This window comes from Dioscorea cayenensis, chromosome 3 (genome assembly GCF_009730915.1).
Source record: "Dioscorea cayenensis subsp. rotundata cultivar TDr96_F1 chromosome 3, TDr96_F1_v2_PseudoChromosome.rev07_lg8_w22 25.fasta, whole genome shotgun sequence".
In the NCBI taxonomy this organism is placed as follows: Eukaryota; Viridiplantae; Streptophyta; class Magnoliopsida; order Dioscoreales; family Dioscoreaceae; genus Dioscorea; species Dioscorea cayenensis.
In genome coordinates, this window is record NC_052473.1 from 824,735 (window position 1) to 841,053 (window position 16,319).

The 16,319-nt window shown below is 36.1% G+C and overlaps 2 protein-coding genes and 1 pseudogene across 2 annotated transcripts; 1 reads left to right on the forward strand and 2 right to left on the reverse strand.

Moving 5' to 3' along the window:
* Window positions 1–346: 346 nt before the first annotated feature.
* Window positions 347–2,670, reverse strand: LOC120257415 (annotated as a pseudogene).
* A 2,652-nt stretch (window positions 2,671–5,322) lies between these two features.
* LOC120256339 (OVARIAN TUMOR DOMAIN-containing deubiquitinating enzyme 4-like) lies at window positions 5,323–10,193 on the reverse strand. The gene is made up of 7 exons (XM_039264038.1): window positions 10,045–10,193; window positions 8,021–8,550; window positions 7,791–7,912; window positions 7,568–7,608; window positions 7,237–7,335; window positions 6,562–6,765; window positions 5,323–5,592 (listed from the first exon to the last, which is right to left on the reverse strand). Exons 2-6 carry the CDS (start codon window positions 8,529–8,531, stop codon window positions 6,579–6,581), a joined length of 960 nt encoding a protein of 319 aa, XP_039119972.1. The 5' UTR covers window positions 8,532–8,550; window positions 10,045–10,193; the 3' UTR covers window positions 5,323–5,592; window positions 6,562–6,578.
* A 3,615-nt stretch (window positions 10,194–13,808) lies between these two features.
* LOC120282802 (DNA damage-repair/toleration protein DRT100-like) lies at window positions 13,809–15,069 on the forward strand. The gene has a single exon (XM_039289650.1). The coding sequence runs from the start codon at window positions 13,822–13,824 to the stop codon at window positions 14,917–14,919; it is 1,098 nt and encodes a 365-aa protein (XP_039145584.1). The 5' UTR covers window positions 13,809–13,821; the 3' UTR covers window positions 14,920–15,069.
* Window positions 15,070–16,319: the final 1,250 nt, after the last annotated feature.

The window sequence follows — 16,319 nt, forward strand, 5'->3', positions numbered from 1 at the left end:
AGATAGATCTCATTCTAGGCCTCAATTCCGGGTCAGACTCAGTGCAACCCAATGCCACATGGAAGACTGCAAGCACTTGCTTCTTGGCGTAAACCTCATGCAGAAGAGATGGATCCACCACCTCGGATAGTGGTCGTTCCTCTTTGAAAGCTCTCCTCACAAACCCTTCCAACTCCACATTATCATCATCTGTTTTCGAACCAGGTAACCGGCCTGTGAGAACCTCCAACAGGATTATCCCAAAAGCATAGACATCACATTTCTGAGTTATAATAGTGCCAGGAGTACGGGCCTCTGGAGCCAAGTAGGAACTAGCAGAGGCGGCAATGTGAGTGGAAGTGAGCTTCTTAGATGTAGAGTGGGAAAGCTTATGGGCACCAGAGATAAGACGGGTAAGGCCAAAACCAGAGATATAAGGGTTAAAATCATCATCTAGGAGAATCTTCGAGCTCTTGATGTTCCCATGGACATACTTCCTCGGGTTGCACTCATGAAGATAAGTGAGCCCCTCTAGCCGCCCCTTTAATGATACCAAGCCTCACTGCCCAGGAAAGGGGAGCTGCAGTTTGATTCAGTTCTGCAAGTTCATACATTCAATTGAGTGAAGCAATCAAAGAAGATAAACAGGAATAGATCAGTTGACGTCTTGTAATAGTACTAAAAATGCCAAACCTAGCAGAGAATATTTTCAAGACTGTTAGTGATAATTGTTGTGAATATTGGATGACAAAAAAAGTTTCTCAATTCATAGCTTCTAAAATTTCATGCATTGCCCATGAAACTAATAGATTACCCAAAATCACTACAGTGTCAAAGAATTTCTCACGTGAACAACAACTATAGCTACCACCTTTTAATTCATCAAAACTATTCCAACTTTGCCAACACCCATCTCTTAGGAAAAGCGGTAATCATGCAGTTTATCAAGAGAAATACAGCATTCCACCTTGAATACAATCCAAAGACCAGATTAGATAACCCATTGCTGCTATTTTCACAAGCAAAATACTCTATGCTAAGAATGCCATTTACCTCTAAAATTTCCTTTCCTTTTTGCTCTAAAGCTTTCAGCTTTTCAAGTTCACAATAATTTTGAAGTAATAAGCAAATAATTCAAGATAAAGATCAACTTCTAAAGAATATAATCAATGAAAACAGTACCAGAAGAAGAAGAAGAAGAAGAAGAAGAAGTCAGTGAGCTTACCATGAAGATGGGAGTGCAAGCTCCCATTGGAGATGTAGTCATAGATGAGCAACTTCTCATCCTGAGCGTAATAGTAAGCTCTTAAGCTCACCACATTAGGATGCCTCGCCCTTCCAATGGCCATGGCCTCCGCCTCAAAGGCCCTTCGCCGGCGCCACTCATCACCGGAGCCTCCGCCAGATTCCTCATCATCCCCTTCACTGAGTCGCCGCACTGCCACGGCCGGTGACCGTCCAGCCACCACCTTGTAGACGATTCCTCCACGGCTCTTCCCCACAACGTACGCCGAGGCTCGTAGAAGCTCCTCCAGCTCCATCACGAACCCTTCATCCACCGCGACGTACACCTCGCCTTCTCCACCTCCTCTCCTCTCCTCCTTCTCCCCATCCTTCTCCTTCTCCCTTCTCCTCTCCTCCGCCGGAGCTGCCACTGGAGCACCACCACCGCCAGAATCGCAGCCGCTACCACCGTTGCCAAAATCGGCACCGCAACCGCAGGCTTTCTCTTTCCTCCTTCCTCCACTGGTGTGGCATTCACCGTGCTAGGGTTTAGGGTGATTCTAGGGTTTGGTTTCGGCACGTTGGGATTTTGGCTTGAAGCAACACATGAGATTTTCAGCGGAAATCCGCAAAGATAAGGGTTTCCGGCGAAGGCAGTGGGCCCTTGGTTGAGAAGAGAGCCGGACTGAGGGATCTCACCGGAGAGGTTGTTATGGCGGAGGTCGAGGCTGACGGCGACCGGAATCTCCCCATACTCCATCGGGACCTTGCCAGAGAGGAGATTAGACGAGAGATTCAAGATCCCAACGAGGTGAGGAAGCGATGCGATAGACGGCGGTAGGGTTCCGTTGAGGCGGTTGGAGGAGAGATCAAGATGAGCAAGAGACTTAAGATCGCCGATTCCGGCGGGAATCGGACCAGTGAGGAAGTTGCAGGAGAGATCAAGAGTGCTGAGGAAACGAAGAGCAGCAATGGCCGGAGGAATGTGGCCGGAGAGACGGTTCCGAGGAAGCACAAGGCTTTCTAGGTCAGTGAGGAGGAGAGCTCCGACGGGAGATAGCCAAGGAGAGAAGCATTGGAAAGGGAGAGGCCAGTGACGCGGCCATGGTGGCAGGAAACGCCAGGCCATGAGCAAGGCTCAGCATCAATGTCTCTCCAGCCGGCGAGAGCGTGGCCGGGGTCTTCCTCGACGGCGGACTTCAGGGTCAGCAACACCAGACCATCATCAGTGAGTGCCGCCGTCGATCGGAGGAGGACGAGAACGAGGATGAGGACGAGAAGGAGCTCGCCGGCAGAGAACCGAACCACGAGATCGCCGGAGATCGCCGCCATTGATGAGCTCCGTCTACAACGCCGCCATTGCCGGAAATAGAGAGAAAGAGAAGATGGGGTTTGAAAAAGAGGTTTTATTGCGAAATGACGGAAATAGACATGACAATCGCATCGAGATTCGTGAGATTAAGTACGTTTTAGTGAGCGTTGACCGTTGGATGTATGTACGGTGAGGGTAATTTGGTAATTAAGGATGCATTGGGGCGCGAGCTGGGCGTGATGCTTTTGTCGGGGAATGGTTGGAGGAGAGAGAAAGCCCGGGAAATAAATAATACCGTAATATTTGAAAAATATTGAGAGATGTGCCTGCGGTACAAGATAATAAACCTGGGTTTGATGATGTGGATGTCTGTGATTTGACGATGTTATTTTGGGTTGTAAATTGGAGGTTTTTTATATTGTTCTCACTGTACATTTTTTTAAAAAAATAAAATTACTCATAACCCCTTGAGATTAAATTAAATTAAATTAAATTAAATTTATTTCAGATTTTATTATAAACAATTTTTCTAAATTATCATAAAATAATTGTTCAGTGATACTCACTTTGTATTATATTTGAAGGGTCTCGAGTTTGAGTCTCTTCTTGTGAGACGTCAAGATGAGAAACACTTTTTATTCCCTGGATTATCCAGAGGTACTCACCTTGTATTAGAGTTGAGGGGTCTCATGTTTGAGTCCTCCTTATGAAAAGATCTAGATGAAACATTTTTTTCTTCCCTCCAGAGATTATATAATAGAATAATTTATTTTCGAAAAGTTTATAAGTCATCTGTATATATTTTTAATTTAAATAAATAAATATAGATATTTTTGTCAAAATATATGAAAGAAATTATTCCTTTCAGTTTTTTTTACTTGTCAATTTTACTTAATTTACTGGTTGAAAAATTGGTAACCTAATATTTATAAAAATTATATTAACTTTTCTATATCACCCTCATTTAAAATATATTTGAAAAAGTATATATAAAATTTTCGAAAATACAAGTAAAATAAATAAATAAAAACTAAAAAACTATTGCCACTAAGAATAAACGGGGGAGGGAGTAATAATTTACTATTTTCACAAGGATATATATATATATAAATTTTCTTTTAATATGTATATATATATATTTAGGGGGTATTTTGGGGTGGTTCCCACTGGGTTTCACTTTTAACTATTGGTTTTTGTGTACGGTATAGTACTCCTTCTCGACCTTTTAATTTTAAATGGACTCGCGAATGGAGACAAATCCACAAAGGTAGGAAAACAAATAGGTGTTCGTTGTTTTGTCGTTTTATTGGGTATAGGTTATCATAAGTTTTGTTATGAGGTATATTTTAACCGTCAATTATTTTTTATGGCATTATCTCAGGTCCTTTCAGCGCGTTTAGCGCCGGTTCTGTCTATCTTTTTCAGTGTAAAAAAATAATAATAATAATAATAATAATAACTCTTTATTTAATTTTTATGTATTGTTAAAATATAAAATATATTTATTTTTCTGTGGTTATTATTATTCTTGAAAAATATACTCTGAATAACCACAAATATCTCTAAAATGAAATATATATATATATATATAATATTATATTATATATAGAAATCCAACACAAATGGATAACGAACTATTCAAGGACCAACATACTCAAGATTTTGCATCCAATTTGTCACCATTTTTTTTAAAAAAAAAAAAAACAAAATATTAATTTTTGTTCTATGTTGTAATTTTTTATTTAATTTTATTTTACACATAAATTTTTGTGCTTTTTTTTATGGTATAATCACCAAATAGTCAGTCTGATGATCTTTTCTTCTTTTGGCCCCTATCTTGAACGCTCCGATTAGTCCCTTTCACTTTGAAAACGTGCTCACTTAGAAAAAGTCTCTCTAAGTCCTCTATTTTTAAAAATGTCCCACTTAGAGGAATACATAGACATTTCAAAAAGTAGGTAAACCAATGGAGATTTTTAACTAAATGAGACATTTTCAAAAATAGAGGACTAATGGAGATTTCTCATTGAAGTGCAAAAGAAAAGAGAGAGAAGTAGAGGGACCAACTAGGGTATTATACTTTTTTTATTGCTTAAAACTAGATTATATATGCACATGTCTAAACTACACAATATATAAACTTTTTTTATTATGAATTTAATCCATTTCTTAAGATAGGTAAATCCCTTTACCCCTTCTATTATAAATTTATTTTTAAAAAAAATACCGTTGATTTATTTTATGGGTTAGATGAAATAATGAACATTTTCCCTTGATATTACAAATTTAAGATAAAATTAACTTATATACTGAATAATAAAACAATAGTTTATTTATAATAATTAGATACTTTTGTTTGATAATAATAGATCTTTAAATAGTTTTACCAGAATAAATTCAGAGAAATAGTCACAAGACCAGCAAGTGAAATAAACACAAATCATTTATTAAAAATCAAAGGGTAAAATGGTAATTTTAGTATTTCACCCAAAGATAAACAATTTGAAGAAAGAGATGCTCTGGCAGCCACTGCAACAAAACCAAGAAATGGAAAGGTCTGGTTGGTGGGTTTCATAATTTGGACCAATTTTTTGACCACATGATAATGTTTGTTTCACAGTGATTCTAGTCACTAGAAAGCATGAAAGTAACTGAATAAGTTATGCACTTCAGACAACAAAACATTCACAGAAATACTTTTTACTTTTTACTTTTAAGTAAAAATGAAAATGGAAGGATTTAACAAAAGCATACCAAGTAAAAACTTTTGAGGTTAATGTCACAAAACATGCACAAACAACAGAGTATTCAAGCGATAATTTTGTTTTGATCTATCAATATAAGCGAAAGAGAAAGAGAGTTGATGTTTCATTATCCGCTAAACAAGTTATTCTTCAAATTCCGTATTGATCGTATGTACGCTGAGTTAGGAGAAAAGCGACGAGAGTTGGAGATACAACACCTGAGAATTAGTGTTTTTACTCGTATTTCACTTCGTGCGCCGGTTGCAGTAATGTTACAATGTTGTATACTGAATGTAGTACTCTGCACTTTGCCATTGAAAGTCTTCAGAAGCCCTGTTAAACAGAAAAATAAATAAATTGGTTGTGTTTCTCATAAAGTTATTTGATAAATATCATCACCAAGTAAAAAGTGTATGGTTATTGGTAAGAGATCATTGTGATACTAGGTTTTGAAGGCATACTAAAATTAGTTTGGCTAAGAAAATGTGTTGGGAACTTCGACTAAATTTCCCATCACATAGTTCAAACAAAGCGAACATTGTAGCCATATCAGTTATAAAGGAATAAATTAGATTATGAAACACTTGCAAAGCAGAACTTCGAAAAGCATTTGAATTTGTGTTCTTGAATAAGAAGTCTCCTATACTAAGACTCTATAATAAAACTGTCATTGTGGAAAGTAACATTTCTGTGAAATATACGTAATTGTTCGTCTTAGATCCTGTCATGCTTGACCACCACAAATTTATTCTATACTGCTCAAAAATGAATGAATCCATTATCACTGACATCGTTCAATTCCCTCTGCCAATGATCTATCTACTGCTCTTGTTGACCTTGGAACCGTATAGGAGAAGTAGGTTAGTTGGCAGATCTGTGCTGGGCATGCCTAGGTCCACGATGATCTCTGATCACCGTAAAAAATAATAGGCGGTAGGTACCTTTTAATGATTCATAAAGTAGTGGTCCTAGTGGGCACAGGTCAAGTTATGTCCTAATGAGTGTGAGTGCATGCAGGTCACTTAATTAATAACAGCCATTGTTCATACGACACTATTCTAATACAATTGGCAAGAAATTACATATACATGATAGCCTGTATCTTCGTAAGTAGTATGTCATTGCATAATTAGAGTTGTTCTAGTGTTCCTGGTTCCAACATTTTCACTAGCTACTTTGCAGAGAAGATTTTGAAAAATACATACAGCTTTTTATATAGATAAACCAGAACAAACAGGATAGCATCTACAAATTCCAGGAAGATCAAAAAATGCAATCAAAGCAGATTATATGCCAACTCACCATCTGCACCGTCTCCTTCACATACGAGAGGCTATATTCTTTGGTGAAGCAGCTTTTTTAGCAGGAATTTGTAATGAGTCATAATGCCCATATCCATGATAAAGAACTCGAATTGGATTCTCCTTCCCATATTCTTGACCGTATTCAGCAATTGAAATCAAACCACCAGCTTCTTCGTTAAGCATATAAACTGTGATAGGCACCCTACCAAAATGGAAAAATCAATAAACCAGGTTCAATCATCTATCTCTCTTTTGAAACCCAGATGACACCCTGTAAGTATCAAGTAAGACTTAAGAGTGATTTAAGTTTAATTGAGACTGCTTTTCTGGATTTTAACTTCTCTCTACTCTTCCTGAAAAGTCTCTAAGATGAAGGGAGCAAAAGATTTGGCAACCACTTCTAAAGAAAGATATTTGCTTTTGTCTACATAAGTTTACCATATTTAGGATCTAAAACTAAAAGATGACTATTAAGCATATTAGTAAGCAACTCAGTAATCAAGATCGCTGAAGGAGACAATACTGACTGCTTTCAAATCCCATAGTCTCAAAGTTGAAATCTTGGCCTGTTCTAGACATCCTAGCAAATGGTTCAGTGCATGTATTCAAGGTTTGGTGAAAGCCATAACATTATTCAATAAAATGAGCATCAAAAGGGCTGAATGTGATATACTGGAGAACATGTGAAGCCATTATCAGCTCTGGTTCCCCTCCCCATACATGCGGCCTTCTAATCTGGGCAACATATGTATCAAAATTACCCTCAATAAACCTGCAAGAGGATCAGTTAATCAGCCTTGGCATCAAATAACCCAAAAAGTATCATGCTCACCTTATTTCAATATATCTTCCATGCTCTTTTACAATTCTTATTACTTGGACTTATCCTTGAGAAATTTAGTACTAAGTTACTAACAAATTATGCAGTTCAGCAGATTATGAAACAACTTCATTCAATAGGAGAATGACCCCAAATTGCAACCCAAGTATGTTATTTAGCTCACCATTCACTTTCTGCACGCCTGTGAACAAGTTCATCAGCAACCTGAAACGCTCAGAACAGCATGATATTAAAAAAATGAGAAAAGTGAATAGATACACAAGAACTGTAACAGGCAAGGCAAGAAAACTACTTTCGCCAAGTAGAGCAGAGTACTCAATTATATTAAGCTCTTGTAGTGCATTTCAGAGAAATGACCCAAACATTGCTGTTAGGAAGAAAAATACCTGAGCCCTCAATTCATCTGCTAGTTTCCTCTGATCACTCTCATTGACCAATTTTGTACCAGATCGGAGGCATGCACCATGTACTATAGAGCGGAACAAGCATCTCCCATCTCCTGGTATGCCTACAAGTTTGTAAATTGAGGTCAGAGAAATCCAGTAAATGTATTAGCACAAACTAACATAAGTTCAATGGACACGAATGGATCACTCAACAACACACTTCGGATTACCTGTAATGGAATAATCAGTATAAACCTTCTTTCCATGAGAAGTGATAGAGGATGATTTACTTTCTCCATTATTTTCATCATCAATTTCACTAGGAGATTCAGCACATACAGGGCTAGATGTCGAAAAGCTCAAACACATTCCAACTGAAGCAGTTCCTAATGCCCAGGATGCAAACCTTGTGTTCCAACGCTGTTTAGAAGCTTTGTCTTGTGTTGGCACAGAAAACTTCAAGCTCAAGCTGCGACGCCTAGACAGTCCATGACGCAACTGCCGTCCCATTGAGCTTAGTGAAGTGGCCATGGTAAACGGATAAAAACTTCCTTTTTGCTTGGAATGCGAAACACTCAAAGAAGCTTCTGATGCTTCAGATGACTCAGAACTAAAAGATGATGAATGAAAAATCTTGCATATTGTAGAACAAGACAATCTTTGCTTGAAGTGGTTGGACTGAACATATAAAGTGCAAGAATTGGAACACGGAAGAGACACCATTGCCATCTTACCAAGCATTTCTCATAGATACTTTCTCCTGAACAAGTCAAATTTCAAAATTTTTACTCATTCTTGGGTACTAAGTAATTTTCGATTATTTGCCAGTAACAATGTACTTTCATCAGTTGAGAACTCTTTCTCCTGTGACTTACAGAAGAAAGTACTCATGCTAGTAGCGCATGTTTAAGTAAAAAAAAACACAAAATATCATGCTTCCTACAATGAAAAAACCACCATCATCCATCTTGCAGCAATAGTAAGAACAAAAGTAAAGCATGTCTAATAACCTAGAACTCAATGCTGAAGTATATTGATTGGTATCTTGACATATATAATTTTCTAAACCTTAATAGAGCAATAATCCTCATTCATGGCCTCTCCTAACCAAGCTAATCTCCTCAGCAACAGAAATAAACAAATGCATCAGTTGTATGTTTGGTATAATTTGTGCATAGTTCAATTAAACAAAGCTGCAGCATTGAGCGGCTTCCATTTTGCTATTTTCATAGTTCTCATAGCATTCTCAATCAGAATCACCGCTTAACCAAAACATAGAACCTCCTCATATTACATTAGGTCTTCACAATTTTGATGATTGGGCATGATTTGAAATCCAAAATTTAATTTGAAAGACCCTGACAATATAGAATAGAGCCTAATGTTTTTCTGTTAGATGCTAAGAGCATAGACCAGAACATAAAAGGAACACAAAAGTCAGAGCTTTCGAATTTTAGTTTCTCAAGAAATTCAAAGATAAAATGAGCAAAACTAACAATGATGGGCATATGTAAAGGGCAGCTCAAAGAGATATGCTAGCCATTGGAATTCCATTTGGCCTCTAGCCTTAGGCATAGCAAGACGCACACAATGGCTATACAGTACCCTAAATACCACCAAGAGTCAAAGACCACCAAAAAGTCTAAACATTTTTAACAAGATGCTTCTCTCCCTTCAAACTTCAAACCATTTCAGCTCTCAAAATCTTTCTACCCTTTTCTCCCTCTTAACTTAAACTCACCTCTCCATTTTATATTCCTGGGATTATTTCCCCTCCATCACTTCCTTTCAAATATCTATGATTCACAAAAACAAGTCTAATAAAAAAACCAACACACAAAATATAATCATCGAATTCATTGTACCTCAAAATGCAATTTTTCCCTCAAATTCCTAAGCACTGAGCTAGATTGCTACTAGAACTGCAAGAAGAAAACAAACCCAGCATTCCCTCACTACAATATACAGCTGCAATTTCCATAAAACCAAGTTCCGATTGGCAGTACATCGACTGCCAACTCCAATACCAATCAAAAACAATCATACACTAATCCACACAACACAAAAACTTCCAATAAATTACATCCAACAATCAAATCTAAAACACAATCACCTCCAACCGCAATCAACATCGATCCACAACCATAAAGTAAATTCCCAGAAATTCAAATACATGATTAAGAAAAACAGATCAAAGCATGAAGAATCAAGCAATAAACAATTCAAAGTATTGAAAAAAGGGTAGAAGGATCACCTAGGGTTTCGGAGAAGCTGGAGATTGGATTGAAGAAACGCGAATGGAGACACGATATCACTGGAGAGATTGCTTCGGCGAAGAGAATTTGAAGAGAGAACGAGAAAGAAAAGAATAGCTTCGTTGGTTCGGAAAGAGTGAGATGCAACGCGCGGTGAGCTTACCTCCTCCCTTTCTAGTTGGAATTTCATTTTTTTTTTGTCTTAAAAATAATTAAATAAATGTTATTTTAAAAAATAATAAAAAATTTAAAATACAGATTTCCATTTAATTATAGAAAAATATTTTAAAAAATAGAAAAATATTATTTATTTGTAAAAAAAAAACAAAGAAAAACATCCAACTCTACATAAAAACTGGAAAAGAAATATAAAATAAAAACAACAGACAGTAAAACAAAAATAAATAAATAAAGTACACAACTCCGAATGAACCATGACAAATAAGTTTATGAAAAAATAGAAACAAATAAGTTTATGGACAAGACACTGATTATTGCTCACTTCACTCCATTTCTACTCACTCATCTTCTAATTCTAAGAGCTTGCTTGGGAGGGGGTAAATGAAGGTTTGTAAAGAAAGGTTATGGACCAACCTTTGTTTAGATCTAAAATTGTACACAAGATAAGGTATTTGGGTGTTAAATGGAGTGTTGAAAAACCTCCATTTAATCCCCTTTTTCAACCCTCCAAATTAGGGGGTTTTGGTGGGTTGAATATTTTTCATGACGAAAATACCCCTCCTAAAATTAGGTAATTATATGCATGCCCCATATAATATGTATAGTTTTATATTGGAATAAAATAGTAAAATATTGTAAATTATCAAATAAGAATATTCAATTTACAAAAATAATATTGTATATGTAAAATTAGCTCAAAATACAATGGCCTTGTTTGGGCTTGCTTCTCAAAAAATATAAGTTCGATAGAAGTCTTGGGGAAAAAAAGTGCTTTCAGGAGTAGTTAAGCACTTTTTATATTTTATGTTTGTATTAGTTTTTACAGAAAGCATGTAAAAAAATAAACTAAAAAGCTTTTTTCGCTGCTCACTGACTAGCCCGAAAAAAACGCTTTTGTCGACTTTTTTACAACTTCTACTTTAGGAAAAACTAATACAACATGTTTCTGAATCCAGAAGTGTTTAACTTAAAAAAAACACTTCTAGGTTTTCCAAAAGCTCATCCAAACAAGCCCAATATATAACTTCAAGGGCATTTTAGTAATTTTATATAAACTCTTACCTTATATTATCCTCAATCCAAACACTACAAGGTTTGATAACCTCCATTTATTTTATCTTCAATCCAAACAAGGTATAACTTAAAACCTCCTTTTACATTATTTTATCTTACTTTATCCTACTCTATTTTATTTTACAAAACCTTCCTTCACTTTATCCAAGCAAAGCCAGTGTCGTGTGAGGAACTCTATACTGCATTTAACAATAAGATCCAATCACAAGTTGTTTGCTTTTAGGTGAAGAGTTGAGATCCCCCATCTCCTGCCAATTCAAATATTTTCTTTCATGTTTTTATAAGATAAATTTATTTTGCAAAACTTGCATTCATATGTTCATATGTATCATAAAAATTTATTTGTATTATATTAATATGTCTGGCCTTAATCTTTTGCACTTTTTATTTAAAAAATTTATATAATTTGAATAATTGACATGAAGTCTAGTCAATAATCAGAATATATTTTGTGCCCATGAAAACAACCCTAAATAAATAAATATCTAGTCATGACATCAAAATCTATTGAAGTAACATGAGATGATAATGATGGGGCAAGAAGTTCCATGTGCACATGCATAGTTGGCACACCATCTACAAATAGCAATGTGGTTTGATAATTTTAAATTATATATAAACCAAGTTTATAACGGTGTCATTTTTATTTATTTATTTATTTATTTATTTATTATTATTATGTTATGAAGTTACAGAACTTGGTAGAGTGGATCGCGGCAAAAATATTTGAAAATAATAATAATAATAAATTAAGGTAAAAATCACATATAAGGTAGAAAATTTTTGCTATAGTAAAAATACGAGTTACAAGCTTTTTATTAACAAAAAGAACAACAATTTTTTTTTTCTTTTTTAATAGAAGCAATACAAACTCTATAATTTTTGTTCTTCCTAATTTTTTCCATTTTCTCTCTCACTCTCATTCACTTCTCTAAATGGTACACCGGAGACAACCCTCATTCTCTTAATTAATAAGAAAAAAATGATGAGGATTAGGTGAAGATTCGGTGAGGGGTTTTTTTATTTTTATTTTTCACATGTACATCAACACATGTTATTAACAATTATTATTATTATTATTATTATTACAATGTGGATAAAAAGTCCACATATATATTTTTAATTAAATGTTGATCTCTTTTACGATCTCTTATACGAGGAGTTAAATATTTTACCACTCACCTATTATGATAATGATATAATGCCGTGGGTGCAGACTTATATATATATATATATATGGTTTTAACTGTTTATAATGATAATAATAGGCGTCACATTACCATAAGATGTTTTACCAAGAAATTTGGAAAAAGTTTAATACTATTTTTACAATGCATGTACTCTATTATTTGAGTTGTTTAGTAGATGAGACATAATAAAAATTATTATCAATAATGTTTCATCTGCATCTCACTACTATTGATGACGCCAAGGTGTCACATAACACACCAGTACTAATCTTTAATGTTATGCTCATATCTCAAGAAAGGCCAATCCACCTACACATTGATCGGTTCATCATTTTTATATTTTTCTAAATTATAATGTGAATTTAATTCTATATAAAAAAAAATTTGTCTTATGTGCGTCTAACTATGTTTTAAATTTAAAATATTAGTTGTTTATTTTGAGTAATAAAAAAGGGTTTTTAATCAAGATGTATAATTATATGGGCCTTGTCACATGCAGTGGGCCACGTGTTCCCCATCCAGCTTACACGGCCCATGTTCTTATAGAAGCAGCACTACAAGCCACCGTTTCCTCCTTCTCAGCGGTCAAGATCTTGCCACGTGGATTTTAACAATCTGGATTATATAAAAATATCCTTAAATAAATATTTTAAATGTTTTCACGCGTCTTAACATAAAAAACTCATCATATTTCAATATACCCCCTTGTAAAATTTATAATTAGGAAATTTTTGCAGTTATGATATCTTTACATTTCAAATCTAAAAACATTTATAATAGCTGTTAAATTCTAATCCAACAGCTATGATCAATTTATAAATAATTTTAAACAGAGTAATTATACACAATAATCTGTACAGTATTTATATGAATAATAGTAGTTTGATCATCATCTAACAGTTATAAATAATTATTTTTTAATAAATAATCATCTGCATACATACCCACATAATTTAAACCCTTCATATATGTATGCATATAATACAATGAGGAGTGACAACCAGTAATCTAGGGACTTCTCTAGATTTCACAGTAGCTGTAGGATAGTAATCCGACAGCTTTGATCATCATAAACAGTAAAAAAAATATACATTATATATAAATAAATATTCATTGGATAATAATTTAATAGTTTTAAATCAAACATCCCTACAAAATAGTAATTTAGAGTCTTACCTTTTACATATTATAATTATGAGATTTTACAGGGGTATATACACAAAAAAGCTCACCTGTAAATAACTCAAAGCACCGAGGGCAAAATCGTCATAAAAATGCCTATAAATATAACCTTAACCTCAGCTTCCACTCTTCAGTGAGCTCTCTCTCGCCATGGCTTCACGCTTGCTCTTCTCGCTCCTCCTCCTTCTCCCCCTCTTCGCCGGCGCCGGCGCCGCCACATGCAACCCCTCCGATCGTGAAGCTCTCCTCGCTATCCGTGACGCCCTCAAAGAGCCGTTCCTCGGTGTCTTCTCCTCCTGGACGGGCAAAGATTGTTGCAAATGGTACGCCGTGGGCTGCGATCCAACCACTGGCCGCGTCGCCGATCTCTCCCTCCGCGGCGAGTCCGAGGACCCCATCCTCACCCGCTCCGGCATCATGACCGGCCGGATCTCCCCCTCCGTCTGCCGCCTCACCGCCCTCTCAACCCTAATCCTCGCCGATTGGAAACAGATCTCCGGCCCTATCCCTTCCTGCATTCCCTCCTCTCTCCCCTCTCTCCGCATCCTCGATCTCATCGGCAATCGCCTCTCCGGCCCTCTCCCTTCCAACATCGGCCTCCTCCGCCACCTCACCGTCCTCAACGTCGCCGACAACCAGATCTCCGGTAAGATCCCTAGATCCCTCCCCTTTCTCTCATCCCTAATGCATCTCGATCTCTCCAACAACCTGATCTCCGGCTCGATCCCGAGAAACTTCGGGAATCTCCACATGCTCAGCCGAGCTCTTCTCGCCCGCAACTCCCTCCGCGGTTCCATCCCCATCTCTATTGGCTCCATGCCGAGGCTCGCCGACCTCGATCTCTCCCGTAACCACATCTCCGGCCAGATCCCGGCGACCCTCGGTTCCTCCCGTGTCCTCTCCTCCCTCATCCTCGACTCCAACCGGATCTCCGGGAACATTCCGGCGAGCATCCTGAAGAGCCAAGGGCTCGGGATCTTGAATCTCAGCCGGAACTCCATCGCCGGCGAGATCCCCGACGTGTTCACGGCGAGGTCCTACTTCACCGCCTTAGATTTGTCGTTTAATAGGCTGAGAGGTCACGTGCCACGCACGCTCTCTAGTGCAACCTATGTGGGCCACCTGGACCTTAGCCATAACCATCTATGTGGGCCCATCCCAACTGGCCCACCTTTCGACCACCTCGATGCCACGTCATTCGCTAAAAACGATTGCCTCTGTGGCTCCCCTCTTCAATCCTGCGTCTGATCCCAACCCTCCGATTAAGATCCGATGGCTGGCTTTGTCCACGTGTCCTTTGTTTATAATTAAATATATTAGTATAAAATATTTTAAAAACTAGGGCCCCGTTATTTTCGTTTATTACAATTAAACCATTAAACTTATTATTTTATTTAATCCGAACAAAAATTTATACACTCATAACTCAACAACGGCCGCACTTGATTAAAGTCGAGGTAAAAAAATTTTTATTATTCTGAGTTTAAATTCTCTTGATAGTAAAATAGTGATAATAAACCCATGGCATGGGATCAAATTTATCATCCAAGCCTGCGTCTCCATGTTTTATTTTCTGGATGTGAGTAACTCTAATTTCGTGGCTTGTCCATTTTGTTATATATATATATATATATATAAACTAATTTTTTCGTATAGATAAAAATTATTAAATTATAGATAAAAATAATTAATGGTAAAAAAAGGGAAAGAAACACTTGCTCCAGTTGGAAAGTTTCAAAATATATATAGCATGTAAATCCGAGCGTTTTAAGTTACAAAGAGTGAGAATAATAAAAAGAAAAGTAGAATCACATGGGCCGGTGAATGTTCTGGCCCACATATGGATAACATAGAAAGGCCCTTAAGATTCGCAGCACGTGCGAGAACATGTGCACCGGGTCCTCATTGTTTCATATATATATATATAATAATTCGTTGGGAGTTAATAAAGAAAATGTGATGAGATATTATTATCACTACGGTCCAATATGAATAATGGAAATATTTTTTTTGTTAATATAAAAATAAAAATTAATACAAAGAACTCTTATCATAAATGAATCAGTATCAAGCGTTTAAAAATATCTCATAATTAAAAAAATGATATAAAATAACATTTCGCATCTGTCCAAATAGAAACCGGCAAAATAAAAAAGAGAAAGACACAAAGATATATATATATATATATATATATATATATATATATATATATATATATATATATGAGATTTTATAATTTTAACTTGTTAAAATACAACTAATATGCTTTTAAATAAATATTTTATAAAAATATTTAGAAATTCATGTTTACTTTACAAAACCCTCATATCTTAAATTGGCCTAAGCTCTATGTTTATAAATTTACAAAGTAAATCATAAAATCAAAGTCACTTGTGGTCCTAAATTGGGGATTATTGTTTATTTTTCTTTACTAAAGTAAGAAAAAGTTAATAATTTTATCAGTAAAAAAAAACTTTGTTTGTTAATTATTAATTATGATATTATTCCCTTTTTGTCTAACAGGCCAAAAGATATGCCATGCCCATGAGCGTTGCATTAAACAAATGGCTCAAATAAATAATCAAGTCGCCTCATTCGTGAACAATGACCTCTATTTGATTTGATGTAATCATGTAAAGGCTAGTAAA